Source organism: Chaetodon auriga, chromosome 3 (genome assembly GCF_051107435.1).
Source record: "Chaetodon auriga isolate fChaAug3 chromosome 3, fChaAug3.hap1, whole genome shotgun sequence".
Taxonomy (NCBI): domain Eukaryota; kingdom Metazoa; phylum Chordata; class Actinopteri; order Chaetodontiformes; family Chaetodontidae; genus Chaetodon; species Chaetodon auriga.
The window spans coordinates 29,841,309-29,854,377 of record NC_135076.1 but is presented as its reverse complement, the minus strand read 5'-3'; the positions used below and the strand labels follow the sequence as shown (position 1 = coordinate 29,854,377).

General features: G+C 45.0%; 2 protein-coding genes across 16 annotated transcripts in view; one reads left to right on the top strand and one right to left on the bottom strand.

The window, feature by feature from the left end:
- reep6 (receptor accessory protein 6) overlaps positions 1-4,379 on the bottom strand; it is a 151,659-nt gene extending 147,280 nt beyond the window's left edge. For 12 of the 14 annotated variants that reach the window (XR_013077012.1, XR_013077011.1, XR_013077014.1 and 9 more), the window contains exons 1-3: positions 4,169-4,379; positions 1,952-2,045; positions 1,195-1,333 (exon numbers count right to left, since the gene is read on the bottom strand). Coding sequence is in view for 10 of the 14 variants with exons in the window: in XM_076726843.1 (XP_076582958.1) it covers positions 1,195-1,333; positions 1,952-2,045; positions 4,169-4,301 (366 nt within the window). In the remaining 4 variants the exon portion in view is untranslated. Of the gene's footprint in view, positions 1-1,194; positions 1,334-1,951; positions 2,046-2,790; positions 3,398-4,168 lie in introns of those variants that run through there. The other 2 variants (XM_076726838.1, XM_076726846.1) reach the window with 2 other exon arrangements.
- A 1,360-nt stretch (positions 4,380-5,739) lies between these two features.
- On the top strand, positions 5,740-10,619 carry LOC143318605 (tetraspanin-33). 2 transcript variants are annotated; one of them, XM_076727032.1, is made up of 8 exons: positions 5,740-5,863; positions 6,905-6,962; positions 7,760-7,884; positions 8,020-8,094; positions 8,239-8,334; positions 8,415-8,543; positions 9,457-9,618; positions 9,978-10,619. In XM_076727032.1, the coding sequence occupies exons 1-8, from the start codon at positions 5,807-5,809 to the stop codon at positions 10,119-10,121; spliced, it is 846 nt and encodes a 281-aa protein (XP_076583147.1). In that variant the 5' UTR covers positions 5,740-5,806; the 3' UTR covers positions 10,122-10,619. The 2 variants fall into 2 exon arrangements, with proteins under 2 accessions (XP_076583147.1, XP_076583146.1); XM_076727031.1 differs by having other exon boundaries at positions 8,020-8,334.
- The last annotated feature ends 2,450 nt before the right edge of the window (positions 10,620-13,069 follow it).

The following is a 13,069-nucleotide window of genomic DNA, read 5'->3' as shown; positions in this document are numbered from 1 at the left end:
TCAGTATTTTGTATCTATGTTTAAACAGTATGTCTCAGAGCTTTAAAGATGAGTCAGCTGCATTGGCCTTACTGAAGCTGCAAGAGCGAACTGACCAAAACCTCAAAACTGAAGTCCTCACACTGGCTTCCAGTAAGATATGGAACTTACTTTAAAGATAAGATAAGATATTCTTTTATTAGTCCCACAGTGGGGAAATTTCCAGTATTACAGCAGCAAAGTGGATAGCAAAAAGTAGAGGGCATCATAAAGCACTGCTGTTTTACATTAACTTATACATGAAGACATTAATATGTACATAGCACACACATGTTAGCATGTTTTTTTTTTCTTTACAACATACGGAATTACCAAAAACCCGATAAGCTCACATGTCAACCAAGTCACCCACTGAAACCGTCCTCCCGTTAGCTAACTGACCTCATGTTAGCCATATGCTAGCAAACCACCAAACAGCTAACGTTAGCTAACAGTTCAACAGCGAACACAAATCATCGAGTTATTTGACGTATGAGTGTTCAGGCCATTACAGCAGCATACCTGCTTTTGGACTGAGGGTTTCCGTCTTTTACTTGTTGACCCGCCAACGATTGAAATTTGCTCGTTAGCCTTCCGCCGCGCTCTTCATTTCCGCTCAAGCAGCGCTGCTACAAGCACTCAGTGAATCATCGGTACCACAGGTGGGAAAAGAGCTAGGGGCGAGTCTGGATGGGCGCGACCAAGTTCTCGGCACGGGGGGGCAGATTAGAATGTACTTTTTGTTGCTGTTTGTTTGCTCGTTGAATTACATAAAAACATCGTCAATTTATTCAGATTTTATTAAAATAAATACTTTTCATCAAGAGATTATTAGGGTGATTGTTTTGGCTGGTTTTGATTATTGGGGTGTTACAACCCCCCATCCCCATCGAAAAATTACACCTAGGAGGTTTGGCGGTAATCCTCCTCATGAGTATTGCCTTAACCCACTAAGGGCAACCTGTTCTTTATTAACTTTCATTTTGTATTTGATCTATTTTATATCTATATATATATATTGATATAATGTGATGAGTTTAAAAATATCATTTACAATCTGCTAGCATTAGCTATCAGTCAGTGCGCTACCTAGCTAGAGTGTACAGGGCTGGAAAACATCAGGTCGTTAAAGGACCAACAGTCTCAACAGTGATTGGTTCTAAAGTGTTTCTTCACCTTAAAAGCGTAGTAGAACGGGAACCAGTAGAGGAAAATATCGGAGAAGAACTCGCCCAGGCTGAAGACACCATACACCACCCAGTACGTCAGCCATTTTGTGTCGTCTTCTTTGTTCACACTTTCAATGGCTTTGATTCTGCAGATAGAAGAAGAAACAGCCGTCAGCAGGTCTCAGGTGAGCTGTCCATCACAGAGACATTCAGTTTTCATTCAAATACATCATCGATGCACACCGGTACGACAGCAGAGCTTCCACTTTATAACTAGAGCAGCCCATCATTTATGACTGTTAGCATCTGTCCACAACATGGACAGAAAGGCTGCGATCAGGACCACTGAGTCCCGTCCAAGACTGAGTCCAGTTTTTAGAAAAAGTCAAACCTGAAGCAAAGAAACACATCAATGTAAGAGTCGTCCACAGACAGCAAGCTGTCGTCGTTGTGTCTCTGTTACAGGAAGATCCTTTCCTAGGTCTTAATCCCACCTGCAAAGCTGTGATTGGTTGATGGCTTTTCAACCAGGAAGCCATCAGTGAATAACAGCAAGGCTCTGTGGGACTCGTAGTTCCCTTCTCAAAGTTGTTCCAGGTGCACTTTTGGACTTTTGAGTGTTTTTTGAATAAAGCTGTTTTTTTAGCTCAGTGTCTCAGGAGAATGTCCAGGTTGTTTCACGTCCATCACAGTGTTGGACAGACATGTCTCGATGAGTGAAGGAAACACAACAAACAGATCTGTGTCTTCATAAAAATACTCACGAGTAATAGGCTGGATAGACGAAACCAATCAGGTTGCAGAGGAGGGAGGCACCATATCCATACACCAGGTAGAGTCCTGTCAGTGAGACGGCACCTGGACGAGACACACAGGAGACACGCTTCATGTCCACACTGATGCAGATATGTCTGAAAACACACGACGGCTCACAATTTTCTATCTTTGGATATTAATCTGTCAATTCACCAAATATGCACAGAAAGACCCCGAGGAAAGCATGTGGTACACACACACACACACACACACACACACACACACACACACACACACACAGTCAGAAGGTAAATATGCAGCCAGAGCTGGAAGACAGACAGTCTGATCCATCTGTCCTGCAGTGGCATTCAGTTTTAAATCACAGCGACTGCAGTTGAAGCCACATGTAAAAGACTTCAGCAGCAATATTAAAACACGCTACAGTTAAGAACAGACGTTTGACAGCAGCCACGCTGATAAATCAAACCACAGAGTTTGAAATCCATCTGATTGTCCCACAGCCACATCAATCAGGTGATCAATCAGCTGTTAAGAACAACCGACCTGCCTGGTTCTACAATGAGTCAAACATGAAGACTGTTCAGCTCAGAGTCACCAGAGCTGCAAACACGTCAGTTAAAATCAGAGAGAAGAACCAGAAAGCTGTCAAACCTCAGCAGAGTTGGTTCATGTCCAAGCTCAGTTAATTCTCAGATGAAGCTGCGATCATCTCTGAGAGCTCTGTGAAGTAACACAGATGAAAGGACAGACAGGACTCTCCTGCTGACTCTGCAGATGTTAACCTGAGCGTGCAGCGAGCACAGCAGGCAGACAGGAAGTGACCTACCTCTGATCAGCTTATGCGGCGATTGGCACATGGAGGCCGCTCTGCTCTGCTGTCTGTCTCTGTGGATAATCTGCTTTAACGTGGCTGCAGAGCGGGGGACGCCGTGCGCCAGGCACTGCAGTGACATCATGGCAGCGTGTTACTGATCCACTGTATGAGCATCAGCTGCCATGAATAGACTGCTGTTCGCTGCTCAGTCAGTGTCCACCACACACGACCATCGAGTCAGCATCACAGCTCAACATTTAGCGATTGTTTCTAATCTGAGTTATTCATCAGATGTTTGATCGAGAGCATCAGTGCAGCAGCGACCCCTCAGACTTCCTGTCAGCTCGCTGCCTTCTGCTTTGATCAGCTGCCCTCCGTCAGTGTTTCTGTTCTCCACAAACTTCAGCTTCACGCTGTTTATTCATGTCCTGCGCTGAACTGTAGCTGCACAGAAATGCTTTCATTCTGTTACATTCTCTTCTTTGACTGCAGCTCTTTGGTGATGTCATCTGGTTGTGTCTCTTCTTCTGTGGTGGCGTAATGGCACCGACTGGAGAATCAGCTCCACCTGCTGTTTATCTCCGTCACCCAGCAGGAGTCACATTTACTTTTCATCATTTTCTGGAAATTCAGTTAAAAGTTGATCTACCTGGGTGGAAACTTGTGTGTGGAAAGCAGGTGGAGGTGAAATCACCTGTCATCATGTGACCAAAGTTCTTACTGGAAGTCACCTTGTAACAACTAAACCATCTCCAACCGTTGAGCAGCTCCACCGCTGAGGAAGGTCTCCAGATGAGCTGAAGGCTCCAGAAACACAAAGGAAGTGAATTTTTTCAACTGAACATCATTTGATAAGTAAACTGCGTCTTTTGTCATTCAGAAGGATCAACACACAGAAATGAGTCTGTCTGCAGATAAACCACCTGCTGTCAGCTGACTGGACAGGTGATCGATCATTGATCGATCAGCTATAAATCTCATCACCTCGTGCAGAAGCTGTGGCTAACGTGCTAACCACCTGCCTCCTTCAACATCCAGCAGTGATGGAACAACATGAGCTTTCATCCAGTTTCCGTCACCTGATGATAGCAGGTAGTGTTCTGACTGATTGATGAACTTGTTGATTGATTAGCTTTAAGATTGGAACTTTGAACAGAGAAAATGAACGCTGACCCAGAAAACTTCCACAACATTCATGTGTTCGTGTCCACAGACAGCAGCTTCTCACTGCAGCTGCTGTCGTGTTCACGGGAGGATTAACTGAATCCTCTTCGCTTTTCATTAACGTGCAACAGGAAGTGACAAAGGTGCTAAAAATACACAGAATGACGGGAATCAATCAGAAAGTATCTACTGTTTCCTGAAGCGAGCAGTGACCAGCGACACCTACCCACCGCGATGATCTTCTTCTTTATCCCCGTTTTATCCTCCACCTTCCCCAGAAAGTCTGTCACCACGTTCTTCTCGTTCAGAAACTTGTCGGCTCGGTCTTTGATGGATGAGAAGATGTCCAGCAGGCCCATGGTCCTCAATCAGGTCCTCAAATAGCAGAGGAGTCAGAGGAAGACGACCTGCAGTGGAGAGGAAAACACAGCAGAGTGTAATCCTCTGACAGCAACAATCTGCTTTAACAGGAGAGGAGGAGGAGGAGGAGGAGGAGGAGGAGGAGGAGGAGGAGGGGGAGGAGGAGGAGGAGGAGGAGAGGTAAATAGAGTAGGCACAGAAATGAAACACAAAGAAGATGACCGAGAGGCCATGTTTGGTGGGACAGACAGACAGACAGACACAGTTGGAGACCGTCTCATTAATGAACTGGTTCACAGCATGAATCACTCTAAAGTGGAGTTACAACATTAGCAGTTTGGTGAAATTACAGCTGCTGAATTACTTCGATCTCGATACGTCAAACTTCAAACTTCAAACTTTATTTATTTATATGGCACTTTTCATACTTAAAAAGCAACACAAAGTGCCTCACAGAGGCTAAAAATGACAGAGAAGAAGACCCAGCCCTCCCGCCCCCATAACCACATACAGAAACACACACACAGACACACACGCACCCATACGGATAAGATAAGTAGTAAGCCACCTGTGGGGGCCATCCACACTGAGAGGGCCCCCGGCTCATGACCGGGGGGCGCCGCCCGAGACCACCCCGACCCAGGCAGACAGAAGGCCCCACACCAGGGTGCGGAGGCCTCCAGCCATCCAGGCCAGAGCCGTCCCCTCAGCAGCGCCCCCATCAGTGGGCCAGAAGCAGTTCCCAGTGAGGGGGGCCCCCATGAGGAAACGCTTGACCTAAAAACCAAGGACCCCCATGAGGAAACGTCACTTTGGTCTGTTCACTGATTTATCCAGATGGGAAATTTGCTTCATACCAATCAGCGTCAACAAATCTATCAACAATCTAGTCTGGAAAAAAACAATAATCACACAGCCCAGGTGATATTACCTGGGCCAGAAGTTTAATCTGAAGAGTTGTTCATATGTCTGACAAGCTGCAAAAGGCATGAAGGATGTCTTTATGACGATACGATAAGGAAGGGAAGAGAAGGTTCGGACCCTGCAGCGTTTTTACCTCATGAGATGTTCCTGTTCTCCAGAGGATGAACACTTTAGATTTTACTCACCTCCTAACCTTTTCTGTGGCGCCACCCTCTGGACAAACTCTATATTTTCAGCTCCACTGCTAGTAAGACTGATAGAAGAGGAGATAAATCATCAGGATGTCTGTTCATACTGTGGCCTGTAGGGGACGCTAACAGGACTGAAGACTGGACACGTGGATCCTGTTGATGAAGTTTTCCTGCTGAACCAGCAGGTGTGATGAGGTTTGACAGCCGCAGGTTCACACCTCCTGCCTGGCTGTGATGGCAGCGCGTAGTGCAGCGCAGCGGATGAACCTGACAGGAGGAATGTGTCCTGCAGGCCGACACACGTCTTCTGCCGTCACGCCAGCAGAAAACAAACCTCCAGCAGACTTTTCCTGCAGTCTGACTCAACGACAGAGAGCTGCCGAGAGGAGATGAGAGGATACCGAACCATCAAGTACACTTTATTCATCTTCTGCTACTTCTTCTGGGTGAGTTTCTCTGTTTGTCTCTGGACCAGTTTGAGGATCAAACGTGTCACACATTCATTCATGTGGTCGCTTTAAGAAGTGCACGCTCTTAAACCGCAAGTGATTTCAACACCAGTTACATCATGTGATAGGATGGCCTGAAAGGAAAGTTCAACTTCCCAAAGTGAAAAAGTATCAAGGAACTTTCAACAAACCTGTTTTATTTATCTGTTTTACATAAAGACAAAATGTAATCACCTGTACACTATGTGGCCAAAAGTATGTGGACACTGGTTTGAAGTAATCCAAATTTAATGATTCAGCCCATTTCTGTCAAGATCAGGAAGAGACGAGATGAGCAGATGTGACACAGTAAGGAAGTGGGCCAGCATTATGTTTCCATGCAGATAAGACCAAATTTTTTCCCTGATGGCAGTTTCCACCCACGAATGTTCCACCTTTTAGGTGGAAGTTTAAACTTAATAATGAGGTAGTAGCAAAATCATGACTTCAGACTTTCAACATTTGGACTTACTATCAGATCATTTTGACTTACCATGAGTAGGCTTTTATCATGCGTATATACTGTGTATTTATATGTGTGTGTGTGTGTGTGTGTGTATATATACTTTTCATTTTTTCCTTATTGCTTTTTTTTCTAAAATTTTCTACATTAACTTCCAAAAAGGAGCTGTTCAATGACTCCAGAGGCGTCTGTACATTGACAGATGGTTTTGTCAAACTTCTGTTTCCCGGGTCAGAATGAAGCGTCAGGCTCAGTATTTTATCTTCTGGCTGCCTGTAGAAACACGTCTACGTCAACATGTGTGCTTTGATTTAACACAGTGATCCTCAGATGTTGCAGATATCAGTTTCATCTCTGTGTCAATGCAGAAACATGTAGGTCCGCGATGTGTTTAGCCTAGCTTAGCACAGAAGCTGGAGGCTGGGGGATCTGCTAGCGTAGCCCCATCAAAAAGAATTGAAAAGCTCTGGACGGTTTTCTGAGCTTCATGTGGGTTCTCCTGATGAAACATCTTGTCTTTCTCTGTGGCTTTGCAGGTTGTGAGCGCCGTCCTCACAGCGGTGGGGATCTACGCCAAGATCGCCAAGGAGAACGGTCAGTCCAAAAACAACGATAACAGGCTGTACTAACGATGACTGACTGTGTGTAACGGCCTCTCTCCACTTCAGGAACCCGACAAACCTTCTCAATAACCTTCAGCAGGTTCTTCGTGTGTTTTCATTGGATTTTACAAACTGGGACATTTCACAAATCGATTTTCCAAATGGTGGCAGCGTAACGTCCTACAGGACTCTCACATGCTTGTACATGGGTTGAAAGTATGTGATGATGTTGAAGTGTGTCAGAATGAGCAAGACACGTGTTACAAATCACAGCTTGCATGTAAATCAGCCCCAGGACGATTTAGACGTCTGCTACGGGACAAACTAAAAACTGTAGCAGTTGGACATCAGTCAGAGTTGCTGCTGAGAAGTCAGTCTATTAAACGACATCATACTAAATGCTGTATTGACTCAATGTTCGGGATCATTTATATATAATACTTATTAACATTTTACACCAATTTCAGAACATTTTACACAACAACAAACAGCGAACTTCAACACTAACATGTTCGTCAAAGCAGCGACAGCGACCACAGTCAACAACACTGAAGTCCAGCAAATTATCAAAAGAATGCTCAAATCACACAACGTGGACCCACAGACACAACCTGTACTACACACCGAGGCAGCAGGGCTGGAAGTGTGTGTCAGCCTACACAAACAGATCTGCTGAGAGCATTCCTGAGGACGAGCCTGGAGAGGTTCATCAGACATGTTCCAACCTTTACTCGCTGCTACGCCTGATGTTTTCTGTGTGTGTGTGTGTGTGTGTGTGTTTGTCTCCAGATGTGGTTGACACCCTGACACTGGATCCAGCTCTGCTGCTGATTATCGTCGGCTCGGTGATGTTTCTCATCACGTTCCTCGGATGTTTCGGCGCGCTGCGTAACGCCACCTGCCTGCTGAAGATGGTAGTCTGATCGCTGATCAGCTGACTCACAGCTGACCTCCTCTGGCTGTGTATTAAACTGCGCAGTGGTCAGTGTGAGGTGATGTGGTGTTGATTCTGCCTTCTCGCTCAGGTGGTCTGTTGTTTGTTCCTGCAGTTTCTGGGGATCCTGGTGACCGTCCTCCTCCTGCAGATTGCTGCTGGAGTGGTGGGATACCTCTTCACTGACATGGTAACATCACACTGCTCTGATGAGACAGGAAATACAAAGGAAATACAGACACATCACTTCCAGCAGCCTGGTGACTGTCTCTGTATGAGTGAACTCAAAGTGCCAAATAAAACCAGACCTGATGATGCTGTTGATGTCGTTCAGGTGATGGAGAGGACGGAGAAGCTGATGATGAAGGCCATTGTCCTCTACAGGGAGGACCAGGACTTGGAGAACGCCATTGACTTTATCCAGAAGAAGGTGAAGAAGAAGAATGAATTCATGACAGGCAGTGTCCTGCTTTTCAAATCCAGTCTGTTAGTGACTCTGTGTGTTTGCAGTTTCAGTGCTGTGGAGTCGAGAGCTATAAGGACTGGTCCCGTAACGTCTACTTCGAGTGTTCGGACACCAACCCCAGTCTGGAGGCCTGCGGAGTTCCCTTCTCCTGCTGCGTTCACCTGCAGAACCAGGTCAGAACCACAGTCTGCACACACCTGTCAAACCTGTCAGAAGTTAGTCTGCATCGTCTGTGTCTCCAACAGGTTTATGAAGGGAGGCTGGGGTTGAGTTTACTGAGTGATACAAAAATGAACAACGGCATGTCATCTGCATACGTATAAATATTAACTGCATGTATTTATCTGTTCATCGAGGGTAACTCAGATCTAAAGAGTTCATCCTCTGGAGAGCAGGAATAAGATATTCTGAGATCCTTCCACTCGTGAATGTTCAGTATTTTACTCAACATTGCAGCTTCCAAAGCTTTCCTTTGGCTTTCTTATTGTATATCAGAAATGAATTCTTTATGCCTTTTGCAGCTTGTCAGACGTCATAAGGAATCAGTCAAACTTTGGGCTGGCAGGACCTCTGCTGGGCTTTTGTCATTACTTTTACACTTTTTACACTAGATTTTTTCTAGAGTTTTACTGTTTCTTGAAAATATTTTTTCTTCTAAGAAATTTAAAAAACCTTTCGTCTTTCATCTGAATGTTGCTCAAGAAGAAACACCAGATCGTTATAAATATTGTCTGGAGAACGTAAATATCCACAGCAAAACTCAAAACATTTTGCCTGTAGATGTGGAGATTTCCATATTTTCGCAACATTCATTCATTCATCTTCTATACCCGCGTATCCCTTTCGGGGTTGCGGGGGGCTGGAGCCTATCCCAGCTGGCAATGGGGAAGAGGCGGGGTACACTACCTGCTGCGCCACCGTGCCGCCACTTTTTGCAACATATAGAATTTTTTTTAAAGAAATGTTATTTTGTGTGATGCTTTTGGAGCTTTCTAATAAACGTAGTTCAGAAGAGATGGACCAGAGGTGGAGAAAGGCCATGACCTCCTCTCACTTCCAGGGTGTGTTGTGTTGTGTTCTCCACAGACGGTGCTGAACACCATGTGTGGTTATGGGATGCAGCAGCTTGAGGAGCGTTCAGCGGCTCAGGACGTCTTCACCATTGGCTGTCTGGAGCAGATCGTCCGGTGGGCCAAAAACAACCTGCTGCTGGTGGCCGGTCTGACTGCCGGCCTCCTGCTGCTGGAGGTAACACTGACTGGACAACAGTTCAGTTCACTTCCAAAAAGACCAAACCACCAACTCACCTTCATAACCTAAGTCTGTGAAATACAGGGGCCCTGGGAGCATTGAGTTATTTCTGGCTTTTATCACATTATCAGATTTGCTCTTTTCCTTCGTCTCAGTTGTTACTTGATACCAGAGATCCTTCAACACTGTGACCTGGAAAACGGCTGCATGGTGACCAAACATGTCAAACTAATGTTTGTCAAGTTGTTGAACTATAAACACGCTTTGGTTGCCATGAACATCTGAACAGTGAATCATCAGGTGAAAACAGACAGTTTGGATGAAGCAGCTCTGATCAGTCTGTCATCTGTTTGCAGGTCTGTATGATCAGCCTGGCTGCTGCTCAGATCTGCAGGATAAAGAAAGTCCAACGGCAGAAGAAAGAGAATCCACTGAGAGGCCTTTCGGACAGGAAGGACAGCTTCTGGTATCCTGCTTTTGCAGACTTCGATGATCAGTGACATCAGCCTGTGAGATCTGACGCTGGTCGTGTGGATGGATGTGAAACTCGTCGTGAGTGGGATGAAGAGCAGCTGAATGTTGCTCAGATGGAGCGAGACGTGGTCTGTTGACACTGTGAATGTTTAGATTTTAGTCACGTGTCTCAGTGTGTGGACGGGTTAAACGTCTGGCTGTGGGACGCCTCAGGAGGACTCAGAGGTGTGGACAGTTAAAACTACCTCACATAAAAGCCTCTCTGCATCACATCCTGAAAGTCAAAGCCAGTTTTGTCCTGAGCAGCCCTTCAGCTGCACGTTCAGCATGTGTAGACGCTTTGTGCCACGACACTGTAAAAAGAGTGATTTTCATACTATGAATAGCTTTTACTTGTGCATCAACTAAACCTGAGCAAGGTTAGAGTGTTTTACTGGAACAAGATTTGATGTAGTGTGTAAACTGTGTTTTGTACTGAATGTGAACATTAATCCTGGTGAGAATAAAGCTTTATATATTCCTCATTCTGTCTCACTGTGATGATTTCTGTTGAATTTAACTATTAAAAAATCTGTCCATCCATCAGTTTTCTGCCTCTTATCCAGAGCTGGGTCCCGCTGGCCGGCTCAGGTAGTCCAGATCTCCCTCTCCACACCATCCAGCTCCTCCTGGAGGATCTCAAGGCATCCCTGGTCCAGATGAGATATATAATCCCTCCAGAGTGTCCAGGGTCTACCCCGGGGTCTCCTACCTCCAAAGGAAGGCATTCAGGAGGATCCTGATCATATGTCTGAACCTCCTCAACCTGCTCCTTCAACGTGAAGGAGCAGCAGCTCCTTCTGGACATCTGCTGAGTTACATACAGAAACATAAAACACTGAATTTCCATTTTCTATCCAGAGTTTTTGTATGAATTTCTGAAGAAGAAAAAAAGATTCCAGAATTTGAATGAATGAAATCTTTACAGATGATGACTCCAGTGAATTCCCAATGTGTCATGAAGTTTCATTTCCTCACATCAGGACAGAGACTCTGTTCACTGATCAACGGTCTGATCTGCTGGCGCCCCCCAGAGGCTGCAGTGTTAATTACATTGAACATTAAGACCTCACTGATGGGGCTGATGCCTTCAGGTGTCCTACTGGTGGAAGATCTTTTACTGAAGTAAGAGTATTAATACCACAGTGTATAAATACTCTGTTAGAAGAAAAAGTCCTGCAATTAAAACTTTACACATGTAGAAGTACAAAAGTTTTTGCATTAAAATAAAGTACCAAAAACAGCTAATTTCAGAATAATGTTTATCATATTGTTGGATTATAATTATTGCTGCATTCATGTGTTCATGACTTTGAGGCTGCAGCTGGTAAAGGTGGAGCTCATGTTAACAAATGTTTATTCTGATGAGCTGTTTAACTAATGATTCATTATAATTTATGTAATGATAAGATTTTGTATTATTAATCTGAATCAGCAAAGTAACTCGTAACTAATCTTATCAGGTATTTGTATTGGAGTGAAACATCCAACATTTCCTCTGAGATGTAATGAAGTAGAAGAATAAAGCAGCTACACCTGCTGTACTGTAGAAATACACAGAACACGTGAAGTACTTTACAGTCTGACTCCAGTTCACACAGTTAAGCTTCTGATTTAAGTGCAACAAGCACCAGCCTCGTTTAACGAGTTCGTGCTGAACCAAATTGTTTTACAGCGTCGCCCTGTTGAAGTCAAAGTGACACTGAAGCTTTCTGTGGACGTCCTTGAGCAGAGAAACTCTGGGCATGCGAAGCCAGGAGACCCCTCAGTAAGCCCGTTAATCCCCGTTGTTCCTCCTCACTCATTCAATCTTCATTGTGACTTTAATCTGTGGTGGAGGATTAGCAGCTCAGGCACCTGTGGCTGCGTGCAGCCGCAGGGATTCAGTCTCGTGCGCCCTCACGCTCGCCTTATTGGATTAATGACTGCAGCCCTCAGCCGGTGTGTTGAAAATAGCAGCGGGGGACCGAGTGTCCATGTGTCCCCTCTGCTGTCCTCAAACGAATCAAAGCACAAACTGTTTCTGTTTGTGCTCATGTTAAACACACAGACTGATCTGAGTCCCTGAGCTTCAGACGATGGAGGGTGTGCTTTTGAGTTTTGGACAGAGCTATGCTAGCAGTTTCCCCCTGTTTCTAGTATTTATGCTAAGATACGCTAACTATACCTTGACTCCAGCTCTATACACACACACACACACACAATCAGAATCAGAATCAGAAAAACACAAAATGGATTTTCTCATCTAACTCTCACAAAGTGCAGATCCAACAGATCCTTGACGTGTTCAAATCATCAGCACAAAGAAACTTCCAGCTTTGTTCAATCAATGGAGAAAAATGATTTTACTAATATGAATAAAAGTGGAACATGCTACCACTGCTCTCCTGCTCTCCAAGCTAGCTCTGGTGCTAAGCAGACAATAAGTTATAACATGGACATCAGCTCTGCGAACTGTGTCTCAAACTGGACACTGGATGCTGAGTAGACTTGTCAACTGTCCCCTAACATACAGAAGATGCTTTGTCCTGTATTGTCCTGCAGACACCACTCTAATGAATACACAGTTATCACATGTTTCAAATGACATGAGAAATAATAAAAGCTAGAATAGAATCACAGGCGTCTGAATCAGCCCACCGTGGATCAGTCCTGTCAGTGGGAACCAGTAGAACAGAGTATGGCTGTCGTCCACGGTGGACTGTCCGACCTGAGGCGGTATTCAGAGGACCATCATGTCCACAGAGAGGAATGGGCAAGTTAGGACACACAAGTCAGACAGACAGGAGTTGTTGGACGGTGGACTTTCTCTTTTGATTGAGGTACAGGCTAACAGGTTTATAGCCAAGCTAAGCTAGGTCATACACGTCCTTGATCTTGTTGGCGTTGAGAGACAGTAACAAATGTTGAGACCCTACAAATCACCACATGGACA

Coding starts and splice junctions, on each gene's coding strand:
- LOC143318605 (XM_076727031.1), top strand. CDS start 5,807: ATGAGAGGATACCGAACCATCAAGTACACTTTATTCATCTTCTGCTAC. Junction 8,544..9,456: donor GCGTTCACCTGCAGAACCAG/GTCAGAACCACA, acceptor TGTTCTCCACAG/ACGGTGCTGAACACCATGTG. Junction 9,619..9,977: donor CCGGCCTCCTGCTGCTGGAG/GTAACACTGACT, acceptor ATCTGTTTGCAG/GTCTGTATGATCAGCCTGGC.